General features: G+C 55.3%; 9 protein-coding genes across 9 annotated transcripts; 1 reads left to right on the top strand and 8 right to left on the bottom strand.

Moving 5' to 3' along the window:
* Nucleotides 1-1078: 1078 nt before the first annotated feature.
* On the bottom strand, nt 1079-3217 carry F5Z01DRAFT_111472 (uncharacterized protein). The gene is made up of 2 exons (XM_046257414.1): nt 2507-3217; nt 1079-2457 (listed from the first exon to the last, which is right to left on the bottom strand). The coding sequence occupies exons 1-2, from the start codon at nt 3119-3121 to the stop codon at nt 1510-1512; spliced, it is 1563 nt and encodes a 520-aa protein (XP_046117928.1). The 5' UTR covers nt 3122-3217; the 3' UTR covers nt 1079-1509.
* A 552-nt stretch (nt 3218-3769) lies between these two features.
* On the bottom strand, nt 3770-5846 carry F5Z01DRAFT_111142 (uncharacterized protein). Its single transcript, XM_046257413.1, has 2 exons — nt 5546-5846; nt 3770-5497 (listed from the first exon to the last, which is right to left on the bottom strand). The coding sequence occupies exon 2, from the start codon at nt 5470-5472 to the stop codon at nt 3997-3999; it is 1476 nt and encodes a 491-aa protein (XP_046117927.1). The 5' UTR covers nt 5473-5497; nt 5546-5846; the 3' UTR covers nt 3770-3996.
* Nucleotides 5847-6652: 806 nt separating this feature from the next.
* On the bottom strand, nt 6653-9366 carry F5Z01DRAFT_655702 (uncharacterized protein). Its single transcript, XM_046263526.1, has one exon. It carries the CDS (start codon nt 9283-9285, stop codon nt 6796-6798), a length of 2490 nt encoding a protein of 829 aa, XP_046117926.1. The 5' UTR covers nt 9286-9366; the 3' UTR covers nt 6653-6795.
* Nucleotides 9367-9969: 603 nt separating this feature from the next.
* Nucleotides 9970-11628, bottom strand: F5Z01DRAFT_674322 (uncharacterized protein; the record flags this gene model as incomplete). The annotated part of the gene is made up of 3 exons (XM_046265027.1): nt 9970-10690; nt 10744-10882; nt 11415-11628. The coding sequence occupies 3 exons, from the start codon at nt 11626-11628 to the stop codon at nt 9970-9972; spliced, it is 1074 nt and encodes a 357-aa protein (XP_046117925.1).
* A 1104-nt stretch (nt 11629-12732) lies between these two features.
* On the bottom strand, nt 12733-13779 carry F5Z01DRAFT_687457 (DUF858 domain protein; the record flags this gene model as incomplete). Its single annotated transcript, XM_046266014.1, has 4 exons — nt 12733-13041; nt 13092-13427; nt 13491-13701; nt 13764-13779. 4 exons carry the CDS (start codon nt 13777-13779, stop codon nt 12894-12896), a joined length of 711 nt encoding a protein of 236 aa, XP_046117924.1. The 3' UTR covers nt 12733-12893.
* Nucleotides 13780-14235: 456 nt separating this feature from the next.
* On the bottom strand, nt 14236-15900 carry F5Z01DRAFT_681571 (cytochrome P450; the record flags this gene model as incomplete). Its single annotated transcript, XM_046265702.1, has 3 exons — nt 14236-14436; nt 14489-15576; nt 15639-15900. 3 exons carry the CDS (start codon nt 15898-15900, stop codon nt 14236-14238), a joined length of 1551 nt encoding a protein of 516 aa, XP_046117923.1.
* Nucleotides 15880-17330, bottom strand: F5Z01DRAFT_111046 (uncharacterized protein). Its single transcript, XM_046257412.1, has one exon. The coding sequence runs from the start codon at nt 17232-17234 to the stop codon at nt 16293-16295; it is 942 nt and encodes a 313-aa protein (XP_046117922.1). The 5' UTR covers nt 17235-17330; the 3' UTR covers nt 15880-16292.
* A 251-nt stretch (nt 17331-17581) lies between these two features.
* On the top strand, nt 17582-18284 carry F5Z01DRAFT_687453 (uncharacterized protein). The gene has a single exon (XM_046266013.1). The coding sequence runs from the start codon at nt 17708-17710 to the stop codon at nt 18176-18178; it is 471 nt and encodes a 156-aa protein (XP_046117921.1). The 5' UTR covers nt 17582-17707; the 3' UTR covers nt 18179-18284.
* Nucleotides 18285-18452: 168 nt separating this feature from the next.
* Nucleotides 18453-20379, bottom strand: F5Z01DRAFT_622623 (putative sodium/phosphate symporter; the record flags this gene model as incomplete). The annotated part of the gene is made up of 3 exons (XM_046261279.1): nt 18453-18697; nt 18763-20247; nt 20301-20379. 3 exons carry the CDS (start codon nt 20377-20379, stop codon nt 18453-18455), a joined length of 1809 nt encoding a protein of 602 aa, XP_046117920.1.
* Between the last annotated feature and the right edge of the window lie 592 nt (nt 20380-20971).

The raw sequence follows: 20971 nt of genomic DNA, 5'->3' as shown, positions 1-20971 counted from the left end.
AGAGTAACGAATGTAAGAATGTTCGAAGTGGAGTGGTGATGATGATGAAGAAGAGAAGAAGAAGAACAAGAAAGGAGAACACTGGCAGAGGTGATTGTGGGAGTATTTAACCCTGCTCGATGTGGCTGTTCCCTTTGAAGTGATTCTTGGTTTGTTTACTGGACTCGAGGAAGGCAGCATACTTTCTGGCGATGATGGTTTGGATGCGGCAAGACCTTTGGGCCGTCTTCTAGGAAATTTCTACCACTTCGTATCTAAGATCAGGAAGGTTCATGGTCATCTGGTGTCACAAGAGCCAGAACCGACAGGCACAATTAATCGACGCGGCGACATCCGCCAGAGGAAACAGCCATCTTTCTCCCCCGGTCGGCATGAGCATCTTTTGACAATAAGGGGGGTTGCGGGATGTTGTTCACACGTCCAAGGCAGGAGAGGGTGCTGCCATACTAATGTTATGGGCAGTCACAATGTTGATGTTGACCAAGACTTGGCCACAAGGAAGGAGAAAATCACGCCGAATCTCAGGTACTGAATACCGCAATTCGGGGGGGTTGATGGCAAGGAGCTGCTATACTGAGAATCGTCATTGCGTAATTGCACGCCTGGAGTAGCAGGAAGGATGCTGCAACTGCTGAAGAAAGCTTTCATTTCCCAATCTCGCTGACGATATGAACAGAAACCTCGAAGTCAATGGTGGGCCTGGCAACTTGGCTGCCTAGATGAACCTTCCTACAGTAGGATTATGACAATGACATGGGACTGCAGCCATCAAGCCTTTGGGCAAGGGCAAGGTTCGATATTCTCGGCAACCCATGTGAGGCAGGAGTACATCTCCGATTCCAAAGAAACTTGAATACCCTCTGGACACTCATCAGTCATGGCATTAAGCAGTTTAAGAGGAGTCTTCCTGCCCTTGACCGATTGGTTATTCGTGGAGAACTGAGCTGTTCAAAGACAACACATGGCTTCTTCCAGCCACTCGACTATCTCGGTAGGCAGTACTACCTACTCCAGAACCCCTTGCAATTCCAGCCTGAATTCGGAGACAACAGTCCGGTAGAAGCTTCGATTACCTTCGTCGCTGCCTCCAGTCTTCTGGGAAACTGAGGAAGGACTAATGTTTACTCGGCCGGTCACTGTCGGCTCTTGCCGTTGGATATCAGGCAGCCGCCTGAAGAACGGCCCAGTCAACCTGAACAAGTGTGGGTGGGTCAGGGGTCAGGACTCACGACTTGAGGCAGGAGTGCGGCTCAACAGCATGCATTTATGGATGTCGATGATCACGAAATGGGCTGAATGAACGACACTGACATTATTGGCTTCCTCTCCATTTGATAACGAAAGGACATACGCCGATGTTGGCCGTTGCTTCAATTAGATCTGACAATGCTCAAGATATGGATGTCCCTGGGTCCCATCTCGGCGTCTCTACCTCGCCCACGTCTATGCCTCTACCATATTCGTACAACCCATCCACTTCTCCCTTGAGCGAGTTCAAGCGCAGACACTCTACTTCCAGCCGGCGCTCGCGTCTCCGAGGGCGGTGCCATCACCAGATGGCGAGTTCAAGTCCTCCATGGATCCATTCTTGCCAGAAACACCATACCCGGAGACACGCTCGTCCTCGTCCTCATCAGCCATTGTCCCATTGCCGCCAACGCCAGAGCCTGAGTTGACGGAGGCACCGTCTAATTCGCCGCCCTCAATAGCTGCCAGACGTGCCGCACGGCCCTCTTTCTTGCGTGGGACCGGGGCCCGCCCATTCTCCTGCACATAGAAACGTCTCAAAAGCGCGACGGCTTCGTCGCGTCCCCATCCGCCCTCAATCTCGTACCCTGGCTCGACGTTGCCGCCATCCCCACCACCAGGTGGGAATGACAGCCCCAGTACTTGTTTGCCGTCCGGTAGACGCATGGGAGGTGGTGCCGGGTGCGCACTTGCCGTCTGCCCATCTTCTCTAACGGGGAGCGAGTTGGCATGAATGCTGAACACACCACCAGTGCCGCCGAACTTGTCATTCACGGCACCAAAAAACACCTTCTTGATCCCCAGCTGCCTGAACAGCGACGCGCACATGACGCACGGCTCGACCGTAACATACAGTATGCACTCCTTGATGATGCTCCGGTCAAAGGTCTCGTCGGGAATCTCCTTCTGGCCATAGGGATACAAGTGTCCCTTCTTTCCATCCTCGTTACCCTCGTAATGCAGTGTGGCCGCTGTCGAGGTGCCGTCGTCGCTGTCTTCGTCGTTGCGCTCGACCTTGGGCTTCAGTGATGTCGTGAGCGGACCGGTCTTGCCTGGCCTCGAGAGCAGCGCGTTGAGTGCCATGAGCTCCGCATGTCGTGTGCCGTTGCGGGTTACGTTGGTCGCGTTCATGCCCCGGGCAATGATCCGACCGTTGTGAACAAGCACGCAGCCTACGGGCGTCTCGTTGATCCTGAGGGCGAGCCGGGCCTAGGTGTGTTAGACAATGTTTCCAGAAGAGTGGGCAGATTTTACGTACCATATCGAGCGCCTCCTCGATGAACACGAGATGCTTCCTTCTATCCGCTCGGTACGCCCTCTCCTCTTCTGACAGCAGCTCATCGGGTGTCAGCGGCCGAAGGGCTGGTTCCTCGGGCTTGGACTCTTCGAGGGCGGGCTGTTGCACCTCGGTCACTCCAAGGCGCTTGGTGTGATCGATGAGATCTTCAATGAGCTGTGCGGGTGGTTGGGATTCTTTGCTGACGACAGACGCAGCAGCAGGTGGTTGATTCTCCTTGCCAACAGGCGTAGGCTTCTGCTGTGATGCCGCCATCTTGTTCTGCAGTTGCCGCAAGTCGGGCGTTGCGATGGGAGGAAGAGGTTTCTGATTGACCCTCATTGTGTCATCGGTTTCGTCTGGTTTCACGTCCCTGGCCAGCTGGGCGCTGCTGCTGATACCGGTATCGTCGTTGTGATCCCGTACGAGTTGCTTGTCAGGCTGAGGTGAGTCCTGGGTGAGCTCTGACCCGGACTGTTCCCCCTCAGCTGAAGCTGCTCCTTCCTTTGATGAATTCTGGCGGCCGAAGAGCTTGCGCAAAGCCTTGTTGGTTGCCTCGCCCGCCCGCTTGGCACCTGCCAACGAAATTGTTTTCATCTTGACAAGCTGCAAGAGCGCAGCAGCGGGTGTTTGAGCCCTAGCGTGCTGTGCAAGCCGTCTGCTACGGAGAGAGGAAAGACTCAACCCCAGATTCAGTACCTGATGGCCTGCGATACGGAATCGGCAACAAGTCCGGGGCCTGAACCTCGGAATCGCGACAATCAATGGGTCGCAGACTTATTTGCCTCGTTCACGCTTCTCCCGCTTTGACAGCCCAGAACTCGAGCGGGCCACTCGAGTCCAACCCGTAGACAAATACCGTATATCGCAATCGATGTATCAGCAAATACTGGGGAATTCCGCTAGACAAGGCTTGATTGATGACGAGGTTTGGCAGTAGACACTGAGAGAAAGAGAATGCGACTCTGTTTGCTGCCCAGATGCAACGTGGGCAGCAAGGAATGACGGCCTGCTGCACCTCTGGTCTCTTTGACGTGGTACCGTGAGCAGCTGTGACTCTGTGCGTCCAACACTGGTCAGGTGCAAATTCAGCCGTGCGCGACAATAGCTCAGGCCTTACGAACCCATCAATCAATTGTTCTTTGCCGCCGGGAGTATTGTGGTATTTGACAATGTACTTGATGCGGATCATGGCAAAATACTTTCTTGTTGAAAATTCTAAGATGCCGTTTGCGGGGTCACATGACCAGCGAACATGGCTTGTGGTTACACGACAAGGCAACGGTTTAAGGCGACAGAGGTAACTTGGAGACAAATAATTGGACACATTAAGCACTGGTAACTCATAGTAGTGTGGTAGAATAGCAAGCCACTGCTCGGGCTGCTGTTGTATTAGAATGCTGTCAAAATGCAAAGAACGCTCAAATCCCGCTAACGCTCAAGAACCACCACGCATCGCCAGACGGGCTGCACTAGGTCAACCAAGACGTCGCTGCAACAAAGGACATTGCCACAATCGGCACGACCGCAGCGAGGCTAGTCTTCAGGGACCCAGACAAAGCGCCATGCGCCACGCGGCCATGGGACCTTAACTGCTTCCTGTTGCTGCTGCTGCTGCTGCTCGTAGCACTCATCATTGCCATAGCTGCGTAATACAACAGGCCGCCGGAGCGGCCAGAGCTATCGCCCAGGATGGTCTGCGATGGTGCGGGTAGTGGCGCGGGCAGTGGTGACGACAGTGGTGCACAGCCAGGGTCGGGTGACCACACATTCAGACTAACCAACGACCCAGCCATGGGAGCAGGGGCGGTGAAGGTCTCCTCGTCGGCGAGGCCGGGCGAGGTCGCGAGCTGTAACTCGCCGTTACTGCCCAGATCACCTTCTATCGATGCCGGTGACCACCATTGTTCCACCACGTCGAGCGAGGGGCTCTGGTCGCTACTCGATGTCGAGAGGATAGAGGACAGCGAATCGCCCAGTGCCGACAAGGAGCTGGTAGTAGATGTCGCAAAGGCGTCTTGCCCAAACACGGATTGTGACAGCACATCTTGAGGGTTATGGAAGAAGTTGTAGCCTTCCTCGCCGCCGGGGTGAGGAATACTCAGGTCGTTCCAGAACTCATCGCCAGTAGCAGTCATGTCCAAGGTGCCATCGGCCTCAGGAATGTTGAGGAAGGCATCCCAGTCCAGCTCAGTGTCGAATGATGATGCGGCCAGCATATCGGACGAAGGGGTGGTCGAGGGCGTGGTTGTTGCGGCGGGGGCAACTGTCTTCTCCTGGCTGATGCGAGCCTTCTTGGCGACCCGTCCCGAGACGACAGGCTGCTGCGACGGCGAAGCGGTCGTGGCGGCGCGCTTCTTGTGGCTGGGGTCGCAACGAACCTTCTTGCGTCGGCAGCTGTCGCAAGCCTTGATGACGCGCATCAGGTGAGCGTGGTCGCGCTGCTCCTTGGTCTTGGATCCGCGAGCCGCGTCGTTGGTCACATCCAGACCGTCCTTGGTGAGGATCTTCATCCCAGGGAGGTGCGAAAAGTCGCTGGTCGTCGCGGCAGGGCGGCGCGAACTGGCCGAGCTGGACGCCTTGCGGGATGCGACGGCGGGACGCGAAGGACCGCCGGTCACCGAGCTCCAGTCCCAGTTCGATGTCACGGGGCTGGCGTTGATGGAGGAGGCCGACAGCGAGGCGGTGGTGGGGGACTCGGCAGGCGAGGTAGCGACGTAGCCGGGGACGACGTAGAACTTGAAGGCCTGTCCAGTGACCTGCGCATACTCGAGGAAGTCGACGGAGATGGTGGCGCGCTTGTCGCTCAGAGGCGCGCTGCCGGGGACGTACATGCTGACCATGTCGTCGAGCTCCTGGGTGCCGAGGGCGGGGATGAACTGCAAAGGAGCGCCCAATTGCGTCTGGAAGACGGTGAAGCCCTGGGGAAGATTATGCGTGAACGTCATTTCGTTGTTGCACGTGGAGAATGGTCTGTTTTCTTTGAACGTCTGAATTTTGATCAAGGTGGGCGCCTGCTACCGTGTGAGTGAGGGCCGTCCTCCAGCGAATCTAGTGCTGCAACGTACGCTGCGCGTTGGCCTCGCGAGGCGAACGTCGTGTTAATGAGGCGGGGGACCGAGCTGCGACGCTCCAGTCGAGAACCAAAGAGGTGATTTTGATGTGTTTCTCCGTATCGGGATCAATTGATGTGGAAAGCGAGAGAAAAGGAGGGAAAGCCAGGCCTGAGGTTGCGACAGGATGACTCTTCCTTAAGTCTGACTGTCTGACAGCTGATGGATGAGAAAGCCTCATGAGATGGCGCAGCACTTTTGGAGTGTTGAGTCTTTCGGCGTGCTCAAAGTGGTCTAGCGTCACAGACAAAGTATGACGAGTCGGCCAATCAGAGCACGTCAATATCCACACCAGACACCACTGCAGGGCTCCTATTGGCTCTTTTGTGGTTCTTGATGCACGGGAAGAGCCCCAGCTTCGGCGAGAGCCACAGGTCCCTTGATTGGCCAATTCCTAGTCAAATGCAAATGTGAGTCAACGCCGAAAGACACGGCCCCGCCATCCCCAGGTTCCGAATCTCAGCTGGTGCGTCAACTGTGGTAAAGCAGCACCAAAGGTCTGTCCAGCAACAGCTGTTAGTCAATACTTGTGTATCCTAGGCAGACATGAGGGCATCACAAGTACTGAATACCCGTTGGGTCCAACGCTGGGGATCACACTGCTGCTTTACCGCAGTCGAGGAGGTCTTGCTCTCGACCTTCGTGGCCATACGACGCCTGGCCGACGATACTCTAGGACAAGTTCCAGCGGGGGACGGTGACTTTATATACTCTTGCCAAGATTCTGACTCCATTCGGCACTCTGCTAACCTCTGAGCAATGAGGGACAGAACATGGAGTGTCGGGTCCAGATCACTGGCATTGTTGCCAGCGACACCCATCCACATCTGGGGAAATTCCAAAATGCTTACCCGGAAGATTTGAATGAGCCTTGCTGTCTGACCAGGCTCTCGCCCCTGCGCCTTTCCAGCCGATGAGAAAGTAAAGTATTACATTTTAAATAGCTAGCAATTTTTCAATCGCGGCCTCATCTTGCGGACGATTCATGGTAGTATATGGTGGTGTAAACGTTGACCTCATTTGTGTCGGATGTCCACGACTTGGACGGAACGCATATGCTTGAAATGAACTCAGCACCACCACAAATTCATTGCGCCCACACGCATGCAAAACACACACAGACTATTCGAGCAAATAGTGTTTCATATCTCATCTCATTCATGCACGTTGTCTACCCTTTGGCCGCTCCATGCCTAGCAAGTCCGTGGCATGATGGCTCCAGGCTCCGCCATTCGCTTTCGAAAATCCTGGCCTTTCGCCAGCTATCGTCTTGGAGGTGGAAGACGCCACGGCTTCTGTGTTCATCTTGGTCACTGGTGGCCTCGCAGCTCTTTGTAACCGTGGCGGCGGACCCGCGACAACGGGCTCATAAGGCACCAGCACCTGGGGTGGTCTGCCCACCGCATCGTTCTTCGTGGCCGCTTTCCGACCACGCGTCGCAGGATTAGCGAGACGAAGTGTGCCTGCAGCCTTTGGTGGGTCGTCGCCCGAGACACCATCGGCAGCATCAATAGAATCGTCACCATGAGAATCGGCAGCCGGCTGGTCCTTGCCAGTGTCCTTTGCCGCGAGGGCGTCTGCTGCCGTACTGAAGCTGTGTGGCACACTCGTTTGCTTCGAGGTGCATCCTATCCGGGTAGCTGCACAAGCCAAGGCATCCGGGATTGAGTGCAAGTTGTCCGGCAACTTGAAACCAATGAGCTCCTTGCTTTTTGAGCTTTTGCTCACGCGAGAGACGCGGACTTTGGTCGTCGTTGTGCTGCCTCGTGTGACTTCCTTGGGTCGCGATTGTTTGCTTCGCAAAGGCGCAGGGGGCGGACCCACCCAGTCATCCTCAGTCTGGGAGTCGTCACTCGGCAAGTCAGAGGGCTTGGCCTTGCTTTCTTCGGCTGTGACTTTGGTTTTTGAGCGCTGTGGCCGCTTGCGCGTAGTTGGCGCGTCGGTTTCGCTCTCGCTCACCATGCTGTATGGATTTCTGCGCTTGGCTGGCCAGTCTTTGCTGGTATCATTGCGAGTCTTGTGGTTCGGGGACCGAGGCTCAGGGTCGGGCGCCTGGACAAGTAGGGGTGATCCAGCTTGGGGTTCTGTGGGCGTTCTCACGGGCGACACTGTGACGTCTCTGTCAATCGGCTTGTGGCTGAAAGAGAGTCCCTGATCTCCATCAGATTCTTCCTCGGCTTCTGCAGACTGCGCCTTAGATAGCCACTGCTCAAAGCCGCCATGATTTTCGTCAGGCGTGGCCTCCCTTATCTTATTGGATGAGTGACTTGCAGCGTCGCCGGAATCGACAACGGCGTCCACGTCTACTGTATGGTGATCAGCGGGCAGTTCTTCAGCTGCCTCAATATTCTCAACCCCCTCGACCTCTATGCCCTCATTCGATTTGGAAGCTGTCTTCAGTGAGGCGTTGGTATCTCTAACCTCTGATGGACGAGTCTTGGCCTTGACCTCGTCTATGGGATGATCGTGGGGCTTTGCATTATCGTTGTAATCAGAAAGCATGAGCAAGCCTCTTCTTTTCCTCGACTTGATGCGAAGCTCAGTCCGAGGCTGGGGATCGGGTTTTGCGAGCTGCTCTTCCGCCGACTGATCCTCAATCCGGCCCGCAGCAACTTGATGCTTTTCTTTGACTGTGACTGCAGGCTTGCTGGGTTCCTTCTCCTCTGCAGCAGGCTTAGGTATAGCAGGTGTGAGCTTCGGAGCTTTCCGCCTGGGTTTCGGTATAAGATCTTGGCCATGCGCCTCCGCAGAGCCATCAACGTCGACCACCTTCGTGGGTGGCTGCGCTTCGGTCGACTTCGAGGACTTTGCTGCCCCTTGCTCTCGGGAAATGGGTGCCGGGGGTTCGCTTGGTTGGTCCTTAAGCTTCCGGACTTCCTTTTGCCGCGATCTCTCGCGCGCCTCATCAGCAATGCCGTCCTCGTCATCCTCTATCTCGACCGGCTCGTTATTTGTCTTGCCCGCAAGGCTGCGTCTACGACCACTCCACGTACTAACCGGCCGTGCCGAAAGCGTCAAAGATGTGCCGAACAGCGATCTCGCATGGCTCGATTTGCTCGGTGGACTCGGGCTTCTCCTCCTCCTCTTTGCCGCCGGCGGCGCTTCCTCTCGCTCGCGTTGTAGTCTCTGCTCAAACGGTGATTCTTTCGGGATATTCGCTCGCCCGATGCGACCAGGTGTTTGCATAATCTCGCCCAGTGGCCGCTGAAGCAGCTGAAAGTGCACATTGGCACCACTTGATCGCTCAGTCCCCGGTGTCTGCTGGGGGGCCCTTGAGGCAGCCGGCGCTTTTGTCGCAGCTTCTTTCCTCCTCTTCTCGACCTCGCGGGCTCGTTTGTCTACCAGCTCCCCGAGGTCAACTTCCACCGCCCCGAGCCTTTTACAGACCTGCACAATGGCCCCGCCTCGATCGAGATTGATTTCCTCCCCCTCGTCCAAGGTCTGATAGGAGGACAAATGTGCGTCGCCCACGTTGCCGCCTCGATCGTCGTAGACCATTATCCGGTTGTTGAAGGCGTGGAATTTGAGCTTGCCATCCTGCCATCGTTTCGTTTTGCGCTTAAGATCGTGTGTGTAGAGGCAGATGTATTCGACAATCGAGGAGGTTGTCGTTGTCGGAGCTACTGGGCGGTGGACTGGATACGACATGCTGGGCAACCATCGCCATCGTCCCTTGGTCTCTCTCTTTCGTGGCCGCGTAGACCTCACAGCTGGTGCCTAAACATGCGGGAGACGCGTAAAGAGGTCGACGCGCGACGTGGTGGGGTGCGCCTTCCGTGCGCCAAATCACGTGGGTCTGGCAGCAACTTTGTCGAGCGAGTACGGTGGTACATGCAGTGAGCCCCAATATGAGTCGCATTAGTAAAAGGCAAAGCTGGCACGAGTTCCTCAGTGTCATGTCACGGCGCTGCGAGCACAGATCTTGATAAATATGAATGTAATTGCGAATGCTGTGACGCCTCTGTTGCAGAGGTCTTCCAGGTATCAGTAAGGTACCCTCAAAATGATGCAACACGCTGTGCCATGTTCCGATGCCCCCAAAACGATGCCTGTACTCCGGGAAGAGGCCTGCACATGCATGCCAGGCCTCTTCGATGAACAATGAGTGAAAGAAATTTCCAATGCCAAGCCATGGTGATGCAAAGTATCTCGTATCTCCGTGTCTCTGGGATTTTGGCGGCCCCGCGAAACGAACAATGTCGTCATCGTGCCCTTCCGACGCTAGGGATGCCGCGCAGCAAGTTCCCAACTTCCAGCCCGGCACAATTGAGGGTCCAATTTGTCTCAGACCCTCAATCGGGGTCGAGCACCATCATGGCTTTGCGTTGGCCTCTAATGAAATGCGCTTGATGGCGGTGCGAGACCTTGGCTTGTCCGCTGGCCCTGGTCTTTGCCTTTTTCGAGGTAGCTGCTCCCAGATGACTCGAGCTCCATGGGTGTGACAGGGCCTGGGCTACCCAGAGGTTGCAGGCGCGGCGAGGTAGGCTTGTGCGGCGCGAACCGCATCTCTACTGTGGGAATGCCAGGTGAGGTGAGCGTACCGAACCGAGGAGCGTTCGGCTGGACCTTTCCCGCTCCTTGTCCTTCTGCGCTCCTGCTCGTGACCTCGCTCGCAGCCCGAGTGGCCTGCGCCATCATATCGCGCTGGTACTGCTTGAGTTGTAGCTGGCGCCTGGCTTCCGGCTCCAAGCCCGACGAGCGATAGGGTGACGACGGGCTGGTGGGGCCGTCTAGGCCGGAAAAGCCGGGCGATCGAGCATCGGCTGGCGATGACGGTGTTGCTGACAAATTTCTTCTGGTATGACTCGTTGACCGTTCGTAGTTGGACGGATAGTATTTTCCCATGGGTAGCGGGTTGTCGTGGTATCCCGAGGGGAAGTAGGAGGCGATTGGAATGTCTGTCGCGCTCATCTTGGAAGGATTGATGTGTTGATGATGGATTGGTTGTGGCTCGCTCGCAGCTAGGGTGCGAGAAGGGTCTGTTCCAGCTGCTTGGAAGGGATGCGGTTGATGAACTCTGCGTCCTGGGTCTTCGTGGAGAGGAAAGTAGCCGCTGGTGCGGTCAGTGATCGAGTCTGACGTCAATCGGGACGAGGAGAGGCTTACCCAGGTAAGTCACCTCTGGCGGAAAGAGGTTCTGGAGGCGTGTACACGGGAGCCGAGTTGATTTTCCTTGTCTTTGCTGGTAGATCGATTGCAATGGGACGGCTGTTGGTAGAAGAGTGGTTGTTGAGGGAGAAGGCTTCTGGCGAGACAAAGGTCAGTCCGAGGTTCAAGTGGGTTCCCAGGAACACTTGGCGCTAAAGGGCGGGTTGTTAGGAGATTTAAGGGAATAATGGGATGTTGATCCGGGTTGCAAAGGCACGAGACTGGCCGCACTGGCGAGAGGAAGAGGAGGGGATGCCTTGGACCGTGATAGGCCAACGCACCTGTGACATGCGCCATGGCGTCCATCAAGTCGTGCTACCCCACGATGATCCCGGTTGATCGGGGCTAGCAAAGGTCCAATGCGGGGACAGAGTATTGATTGTCTTTGATGCTCTCGACATCAGCATTGGCCCGGGCCCCGACGAACCTCTCTTGTCTTCTTCTGGAATGAACAGCAAGTCTCTGGAATGCAATCCAGCGCCAGTACGAGAGGCCAAGTCGCCAATGATGCGTAGCCCCCCGTGTGATGAGCAATCCGACAGGGATACGAGGATGTGCCAAGCGCGAGGAGGGGCACAAGTCTGGGCGCGGACAAACAAAGTAACACCCAAGAAGATTAGATCACTCACCCCGGCTTGCTGCTGCCGACTCGGCCACCAGAATAGGGGCTTGCAAAGCGCTGGAATGCCATGACTGATGCGTCTGCATGCTGTTCGAGGTTGGATATCGTCGCAGCTGGTACCCAGGCGTTGGGGTCGAGCGGCCCGAGTGCGCGCGGTCCTCGATATTGTCGTCCGAGGTGATTGACCGCTCGGACGAGTTGGAAATGGTTCGTCCTGGCATGGCTGGGCGGCGATACGAGCCGCACGAGGTGAGGTATGAGGGCGACCTCACGGAACGCGAAAAGCTGGACATGGCTGGCAGCAGTGCTCTGCGCGCGCGGCCCCGAGGTGGAAATACGGCCGCAGGGCTGTTAGTATCGCAATTTGGATAAATTCGATGTCGTCTCAATGTGGGTGGGCGATTGCTTTATCAAAGGTTGCAACCAGGCGCGCGCCACCAAAAGGATTAGGCACGTCAATCGGAATTTGTGCGACCACCCAAGACGTCAAGGCGAAATTGCTTCGTCGCACAGTGTCTCGGAACAACGTGTGGTGGGAGAGAAAAAGCATGTGAGAAGGAGAGATCCGGATTTGCACACCGAGATCTGAAGCCAAGCTAACCTGACTGGAGACTTTGCTCGTTCGTTATCAGTTGTTGTTGAGCGGGCGGTCTGGCTCAAGGCGGCGGGCTTGTTGATGGTGGGGAGGCGAGATCAGCAGCGTGCGCTGTTGCCCTTTGTTCCACTCAGGCAAGAGAAAGGCAGATCCAATGCACAGGTGAAGCAAGGACGGGAAAGGGACTGCACTAGATTCATTGTTGCTGCAATATTATTAGGTGACAGCGCGGCGTCGGGCCCTGTTGCTACCTGACTTTATCGCCAAAACAGTGGGCATGGGGGAGGAAAACCTTCGCCAAGAGGCAACTCACTCAGACACCGCCCAGTCACATTATCTCGCTTGACCACACCGGCCAGAGACGCTCACTACGTCGTCTCTTGCGCCTGATACGCAAGTATGCGTGGGTGAAGGGACACGCAATAGGCAGGCTCACCAGGACAAAGCCTTTTGCGCAGTGAAGGCAGCGGCCCAACCTTCAGTCGCGGCCCTTTGCGCGTCTCGCTGGTGAGGGGGGTCTGGCGGTCTTGGCGCGATAAGTGATATATCGTGAAGAGTGAAGCGCGCATGATACGTCATTTGCGCGAGCGGCGTCAACGGAAAAGCGAACCTCAACATGGGCAAATTTATTGTACCAATAACAATCGATGAAACATAGAGTCAGTGACAAAAGTCACGCCGTCTTGGGCAGCCGCACGGGATAATTACGCATGACCCAGACGGAACACGGGGCGAAGTATTCGAGCTGTGAATTTGTGGCCGTCGTATTGTGAGTCGGAAAGAAAGCTCCGCGATCGACAGGAATCTGATGTTCTCAATCTCATTCCTTTTGCAAGTTTGCAACAACCTCCGCAGTCACTCATCAGTCTCAAAATCTCCCCAACGAGTGAATCAGAGATTGGACTGCTTTGCCCTCAACGCATACATTCGCACAGGAAGCAGCGCTTGGCCCCCACTCTCGGGGAACCCTCTTTGCAGCTCTGTGCTGACAATGACCATGTCCGCTTCTGTGAAGATTTGACGCCATTTCGCGTCCGTTCTGCATGTCCTACTCAGTCTCTGCATCATTGTTAAGAGGACTGCACATACCTTGTGACACTGTTATCCTCTTCGTGGAAGATATCCTCATCACTTGTACTGAGATTCTCCTTGACAACGACCAAGGTCGACGGTGAAGTGACTATTCTCTTGCAAGTGTCCAAGTATTTGACTACTTGCGCATCTGTGAGTTGGCTGAGGCACCATTGCATCCAGATCAAGTCGTACTTGACATCCGCAGGAGGTTCCCATTCTTCAAGGCCCACGTTGAAGATATGCCGAACGCCTTCATGTCCTTTGATCTGGTCTGTGAATTTGACAATAGGCTCCACAATGTCAACGTTCGTTGCCACATTCAGGAGCAGCCCCTTGGTCACCCTTCCGATGCTGCCAACGGGTTTGTCAACATCAACGTGCCTACAGTAGAGCACAGCGTTTTTCTTGGCTTACCCTGCACCGCCTTCGAGCACGCAGTCCAGTGACTTGCGACCACGCTTGGTTCCGACCCCAAGCCTTGCCAAGAATGTTCGGGAGCCTTGCAGATCAATTCGGGAGACGGAAGAAAAGCCTTGCTGCGAAAGCACGCCTCCCAGCATACCATCATCGTCAGCGCTGCTCGCTTGCCAATACTGGCGTCCGGCTTGAGTGTTGATGGGCTTCTCTTGGGTAGCTGTCAGTGCGTTATTATCCTCCGACCACTGTTGAGCCTCGTGTGTAACTCACCCATGCGCTGCGACATGATGAGCGTGGGAGCTTGTGATCATGTGATGAGACGTTGTGTAACCCGAGAAGACCGGGGGCCTACAGCAACTTCTTCTTCGACGAAACACTGCTGGGAGGGAGCCCTCAGAAGATACAAAGTCAAGCGGAAAAACCTGCGATTTGGATCTTCTTATTCACTGTGCACAAGTCTGGCTTCTGTCAAGTCGTCGTGAGCTCAGCTCACATGCAGACCCGACTTGAGTTGAAACGTCGATTTTGACGTAGCGCTACGGCTGTGACGGAGGTGCAGTCACGTGAGCCAGCCAGCTCTAGAGCAGAAAAAAAGCCTCTCTCATCTCATTCATCAACAATGATCACGTCTTCCAGCCAGCTCCACCAAGCCCTCAATATTGTCAAGCATACCATATCTGTTATTGAGAATGCAGCGGGAGATATTGTCAAGCATACCATACCTGTTATTGAGCATGCTGCATCACTTCGCCGATGCCTGATCCCGTCTCCGAATGCGACACGGCCAGCTGTGCGGCACCACCGTAAAGTACGCCTTCCACCGCCACCCCTGCGCCGGATCAGCTTGATGGACAATGTAGTCCCTCACAAGTGTCGCTGTCACTTTATACAGCTCAATGCGTGCGAAATGCTGCCCAGGACAAGACGCGGATCCTTGTCCCCACTGTGACGGATAGTCAGTATGTCTACAGAATCGGATTTCTTAGGGCACTTACCGGCAGAAAATACTTCTCGCGAGACGCAATGTCCCTCTGAAACCATCGATCTGGGTTGAACACTTGCGCATCGTCTCCCCATAGTTGCTTGCTGTGGTGGATGACCCACGGATGGATGGACAGCACTGTGCCCTTGGGGAAGAAGCGGTCGCCGATGGAAAGACCTCCCTCGCCGACCTCACGCGGTAAGCCCATTGGCACGGGCGAGAAGATGCGAAGCGCTTCCTTTATACACGCTTGTAGGAACGGGAGCTGTTGCGCATCGGCAAAGCTAACCACTTGGTCCTGACAACGCCCTTTGCTCATGGCGGCGTCCATCTCTTCCCACGCGCGAAACCAGGCGTCTGCATGGCGGTTCATATAGTATACGAATGCCTGAAGAGCGCACGAGACTGTGTCGTTGCCTCCGGCGACGGCGCTAATCACGTTTGCTTGCAAATCTCGCTTGTTGACTATGCTCGGGTTCTTCTCCACCCCTTGCATCCAGTGCGCCAGAGCGTCGTAGCGACTGTCGGGATTATCCATACGGTTGTCGAGCGCCTTCATGGCCGTTTCGAAGACATGGCCCGCCGGCAGCAGCTTGAGGGTTGTTACGACAGGGTTGCCCAGCACTGCGAAATGCAGCCAACGCATGGGCTTGAACCCCAAGATCGATGCGAAGGCGCTCAGAGGAATATTATTCCCAATGATGCCGCCAATATCGCGACCTTCCTTGACGAACCCAAATTGCTTTGAGAAGAGGAACTCGCCGACCATGTCAAACGCCACAAAGTGCAGATGCTTGTCCAGGTCAAACGCCTCTCCCGACTCGGCGAATTGGTCCAGCTTCTCGAGCCAGACCTTGATCACCTCATCAATCGCGCCTTCGCTCTGAAGGCTGTTGCTCAGCGTATAACCAGCAGACCAACACCTGGCCAGCTCGCTCTTGCGCTTCATGTCGGTCAAGGACATGGGTGATCGAAACCTGTAGTCTGGCATGGTCAAGCCCTCGTACCAGTAGGCCTTGGCCAGTGGCGCCAGTAGAATCTTCTTGACGCCATCTGGATGGCTCACACAGACTTCGTCTGGGGCGATGCGGACGAACGGACCTGCTCGGTATGCATTAGTGAATGAGAAGACTACGTATCTTGCTCAAGGGACCAAGTCGCACCATGCTTCTCGTGGAGATCCACAAGGATTGTGTTCTGATCGCCTCGCAGGACGTGTATGATATGCCAAAACCTAGTCCAGGCGGCGACGGGCGGGCCTGGAATGCCTCGCAATGGCGATTCATCCCACTCCTTGACACACCAGCCTACTGCAACAACCAGCAGCAGCGCGACCCACTGATGCAGCACAGCAAGGGCGGGAAGGGCGAGCAGGAACGCCACGCGCGCAGTCGCCCGCACGACGAAATCCGGCGAGAAGTGCATGGTTTCACGATGCTTTTCTTGAGCCATGGTGGGCGAGAGGGGCTAATAAATGACATTTTAGCCTCGAGACGAGAGTCGAGCCCAGGTATTTGAACACGGCTGTTGGTTCGTGCCATCGAGTCTCGTTGGTGGCGAGCCAAAGTGGCGTGGAATGCGACATGTCCGAATTCATGTTGGTGATGTGCGACTTGCTGCGTGTTGGCTGCAGCGTTCACACTTGAACAGAACCAACTGCATAAAACCCAACTCCTTCCTAATCGATCCGGAGTAATCGACAGTAGCATCCATGCGTGCCAAGATAAAGCCAGGTCCAGGTCCAGCTTCCTGGTCCAGCCTCCAGGTCCATGGTAACCGCTCCTATCCAACCTCCTCCGATTTGCGGCCTGTTCACATCAGGTACCTCGATCCGTAGTCTCCTGGTTTTGAGTATTTTGACTTTGCATCCAATGACTGTAGACATTGAAAACGCCACGAGAGTTACGGTGCGTCACATCCTCGAGCCCCCTTTGGTCGAGAGATTTGGCGGCTCCCCAGACGCGAGCGTACAGTTCGAAGCTCTCCGTATCCCTGCATGGAGTCCCCCGACCCGTGAGGAGGGCAATCCACTTTGCGTCTGGATTGCTCGCGTCGCCCGTGCCAAGATCTTTGTAGCATGTGTACCAAACAAAGAGGTTGTCAATCTCTAGCGCAATGATACACTCTGCATCACAGTGGCAGATTTGACAGACGTTCATCTGAAGGTAATCGCCGTGCAGACTGTTCCACTCCGTACCTCCAAAATGCACCTCGCATCGTGGCGGGTTATTCACAATCAGGGTTTTCGCGGTCAAGCGGTCATCTTGGAATCCGAATGTTGGCCCATCAATCTCGATGCTGTGATGAGGGCAGCTGATGAAATTTTCCTTCCGTTTTGCCATACCATCTTTCCTAAGGTATAAGGTCTGCTGCCTTTGTAGGAAACGACCCCTTTCGAAGTAAACGTAACTGTTCCATTCAATGCGTGTGCCGTCCGAACGTGAAATGCTGCCTTTGGCTGAAAGTTCGGGAACCAACTGGGGAGTTGGCTTTTCCTCAAGGCGACGACGGACACAATCCAGATGTTGGAGGGAAAGATGATGCTCAACAGCCAGATGAATCGGCGTAATGGCATAGGAAGAGCGGGGGTCGATATAGGGAGGAGGAGGCTGACCTCCATTGGAAGCGGCATTACTGGGCTCCAATTTCTGTTCTGGTATTTCAATGCGGTGAATGGGCGGCTGCGGCGGTTGGTCTCGCGTCGAAGGATGAGCACGGCAACAGCCCTCATGGGCAGACCAAGGACAGTGAGCGGACATTGCTGTGGCGGATATCGATTCAAGAGCTCTTGGCGTTCTGTTCTAGTCAACTTTTGTTCGTGAAAAGAAATGAGAAGAAATTTTACGAAGTCGGTGCTGTTGATTTAAGTCCTTCATAGACTCTTCTGGTGTTCTGAGTGAGTTTGCACCCTCGCGAAGCTTATTATGGACAACAAGGTTCCCTCAAAGTGCGCGATGAATGCAAACGCCACTGGAGTTCTATTTGTAAAGGATTTCAGAGATACATTTCGACCTTTCCAATATCTGTCAGGCAGCCAGCCAGTCTCTTTGCGCTCAATGTCGAGCGAGCAAGTGTCACTCTCCGACTCGCAACAGCTGCGAATGTTCCAAAGGCACCGATCCAAGTTGACAACGTCCATTACTTCCCATGCAGCAAAAGGGACGGAATTCTAGGGCCCCAAACGCGGATATAGTTGCTTGAGTCTTGGCGCCAGGGTGATATTGATAAGGCCATGTCGTTGCTGGCCACTGTTGTTGACTGTTGTAGCCTTGTAGGCGTCGAGAAGAATGTTACCACTGGCACGCTACCCAATGACATTGACCATATTCCCGGGGTTTCTTTTCCCAAGCCCCTTGCCCTTTATTTATTCGCCCGGCGTCTGGCGCTGGCGCTGGCGGGACTGGCGGTGCTGCTGCTGCTGCCGTCGCTGATGCTGGTGGCTACTGGAGCCTCTAGAGTCCAGCCCCAGAGAAACACAGCTCAGACCACCGCCGAAACCTGTATGACTTCCGTTGAGTCCTCCATCGTCGTCGTCATCGTCGTTGTTGTTGTTGTTGTTGTTGTTGTTGTTGTTGTCGTTGTTGTCGTTGTTGTTATTGATTTTGTTATAGTTGGTCTTATTGTTGTATGGAGTGTGAATTGTCCATTGATCGCTGCCGTATTTAGTCATGTTCTGAGTGAAAATAATACTGAAGGGGCATGAAGCATCAAGCAGGATGTGGCAAGCTTGTGGTTGGGGCCTGGCCCCTGGGTCAATAGAGGGAGCTGACGATGATGAAGAATCAAGAGAAGGGTTTCTATCTCGAGTGTGCTGAATGCAATAACAATCACCCCAACATGCCCTTTCCCGGGGAAGCAGGTCCCTTCCGTGTTATAGGCGTGCCTGCCAAGGGCTGGATATTACGCTTGTATTCTAGTACTCTAGAAAATGCTAGCCACGCGACCAATATCACCGTCCCTTCTTTCCATCTCAAAGTCTAAAAGTGAGGGGCATTGATCACGAGACCCATGAGGCAGCCCGCGAGGGTGCCAGCAATGGGGATGGTGAAGATCCAGCCGGTGAGCAAGAGGCCGACACGCTGCCAGTTGACGGCGCGGATCTTGCCGTTGCAAAGACCGACGCCGACGGTGGCGCCCGTGATACACATGGACGTCGACGTGGGGAGATGGTATTGAGAGAAGATGAGCACAGTGATGGCGGCGCCAAGCTCCATGGAGCAGCCTGCAAGGTGAAGAATCAGCGTCAATAACTTGTGGAAGCAGAGAGTCAACGATTGTGTAGCTTACCTCGACTAGGAGAGTGGTAGGTGATCTTGTTTCCCATGACCTTCATGATATTGTACCCATACGTCGCGAGACCAGCGCAGAGGGTCAGAGCGAGGACGGCAAGCTGCCACACGGGCACGGTGGCCTTCTTGTCGACGGCGACGCCCGTCTTCCAGGTGGCATAGATGACAGCCCAGGGGCCAACAGAGTTGCCAATGTCGTTGGCGCCATGCGCAAAGGACGCGGTGCAGGCAGTAAGGATCTGGACAAAGGAGTAGGTATGCTCGACCTCGTTGGAGTACTTTTCCGCCTGAGCATAGACGCGCTCCATGCGCCTGCCCTCGGGCGTGCCGGCAATACCAGTCTGGGCAGAGTGGATGTCGTAGTTGACGCCGTACAGCAGGGCGACGGTCAGGAGAGCGGGGAGGCGGATGACGGCCGTCTTGAGGTTCTTGAGCTCATAGAACTCGCCGTCGTGCATGGGGTTGTCACGCAGGAAGCGCATGGCCCAGCCAAGAGGCCCGCGACGCTGGTAGAGGCGGGCGTGAAAGCGCTTGCGTGCCTCGGCCTGCAGCTCCTTGTAAGACTTTTGGGTTCCCTCAGAGTCGATGGACGCATTCTTCTCGTCCACCACGGGCTGCTTGCTCAAGACGCCCGGAGCATCGCCCTGGTCGTGAAGCTTGGGCGAGGCGGTCGAGTCGTCGTCGAAGAGGAGGTCCTCTTTCTGGATAACGGCGTAGTCGGGGACGGTGGGTACCTCAGACTCGACGGGAACGGGACGCTTGAGCAGGAGAGGACCCATGGGAAGCATGTAGAAACGAACGGCAGCGTCCTTCCTGACGACACGAACCCACAGGAAGGGGACAAAGAAGATGGCAGCCAGGGCTCCGACACCACCACCGCAAGCAAAGGTGACTGTCAGGATGTACCACACAGGCTTGTCGGAAAGTCCAAGGTTGGGGGAGCCCTTGTAGACGACGGACAGCGTGCAGACGGTGGCCGCCACGAAGAAGAAGAAGGGGGAGGTGTAAATGGCCCACTTGACAGGACTCTTGCGAATGTGGACGCCGAGCTTGATCATCATGAAGATGATGGCACCGAAGCCGCCCGAGATGACGGGTGCCATGCCGAGACCAGCAAAGATGGCACCCAGCCCCTTGCCGCCGTTCCAGCCCCATTGGACCTGGTCGGCGCCGACGACAGCAACACCGACACCAGCAATGGCGGAGATGAGCGAGTAGCTGGAGGAAACGTGGACGGAGTTTTTGCTGCAGAACATTACCCAGGACGAGGCGCCGGCCAGGGCACAGGTAAAGGCGAGCATTTGCACGCCAGCGTTGCCGTGGAAGGCAGTCAGGGGGATGATGCCATCCTTGATGGTGGAGGCGGTGCGGGCACCGACGGTAACGGCTCCGAGAAACTCAAAGACCAAGGCGCAGAGCATGGCCCAGCGGTAGGAGATGGACCGGGACGAGACACTGGTGGCCCACGAGTTGGCGACATCGTCTGCGAGCGTGGTCAGCGGGATCTGAAACGGAAATGAAGTTCTCGAGACATACTGGCACCGTTGTTGTAGGCGTCGAGGAGTGCGAAACAGGTGCCAATGGCAAAGACATAGTCGAACTGGGACATGACCATGGTGGCGGTAGGAGACCAGGGAGCTGGTCTCGTCTGTTCTTGTCTTGACTGGTGCTCGAGAGGCCGTTGTCAGTTGTCGGACTGTTGAGTAAGACTGTTGTCTTTGTGTACCGCTGCAGAGCAAGGAGAGCCAAGAGCAGGCAGAGTGCAGCTGAGCAACCGCTTCATATAGATGCTGTGCCGATCTAGATCGAGAAGGCCCTCGTCATTTCCCATGGCAGAGTTTGCCGTATTGAGCCAACTAACTCCCTCTCCAGAGTCCAGACCAGCTTCTTCGAAGCATTTCAGAACACACGTGGATGGAATCGCGGCTATCGATCACGGACTAGAAGCCTGATTGGAGAATTCCATCCGCAGTAGAATCAAGGATAAGCTTCGAGGTCTAACTTAAGCCTAGCGCAGCGTTGTGATCTGTCTGCCCGTGTGCCTGGGCCCTGACTTGGCCGAAATACCCGGCAGAACGACCCCGTAATTCGGCGATCCAGTGCCGTGCAGACACAGAAGCTGATTTTCTGAGCTTTTTGTCGTGGAAATGGGATTGATCTCTCGGATATCAAGGCATCTTTAATGTTAAGCTTGCCAGTCGGACGGC

This window comes from Emericellopsis atlantica, assembly GCF_019669845.1.
Source record: "Emericellopsis atlantica unplaced genomic scaffold F5Z01scaffold_14, whole genome shotgun sequence".
Lineage (NCBI taxonomy): Eukaryota > Fungi > Ascomycota > Sordariomycetes > Hypocreales > Bionectriaceae > Emericellopsis > Emericellopsis atlantica.
The sequence above is the reverse complement of the archived record's forward strand: the minus strand, read 5'-3'. Positions and strand labels throughout refer to the sequence as shown.

Coding starts and splice junctions, on each gene's coding strand:
- F5Z01DRAFT_655702 (XM_046263526.1), bottom strand. CDS start 9,285: ATGTCGTATCCAGTCCACCGCCCAGTAGCTCCGACAACGACAACCTCC.
- F5Z01DRAFT_111472 (XM_046257414.1), bottom strand. CDS start 3,121: ATGAAAACAATTTCGTTGGCAGGTGCCAAGCGGGCGGGCGAGGCAACC. Junction 2,458..2,506: donor TCGAGGAGGCGCTCGATATG/GTACGTAAAATC, acceptor TAACACACCTAG/GCCCGGCTCGCCCTCAGGAT.
- F5Z01DRAFT_111046 (XM_046257412.1), bottom strand. CDS start 17,234: ATGTCCGCTCACTGTCCTTGGTCTGCCCATGAGGGCTGTTGCCGTGCT.
- F5Z01DRAFT_111142 (XM_046257413.1), bottom strand. CDS start 5,472: ATGACGTTCACGCATAATCTTCCCCAGGGCTTCACCGTCTTCCAGACG.
- F5Z01DRAFT_687453 (XM_046266013.1), top strand. CDS start 17,708: ATGTCGTTGCTGGCCACTGTTGTTGACTGTTGTAGCCTTGTAGGCGTC.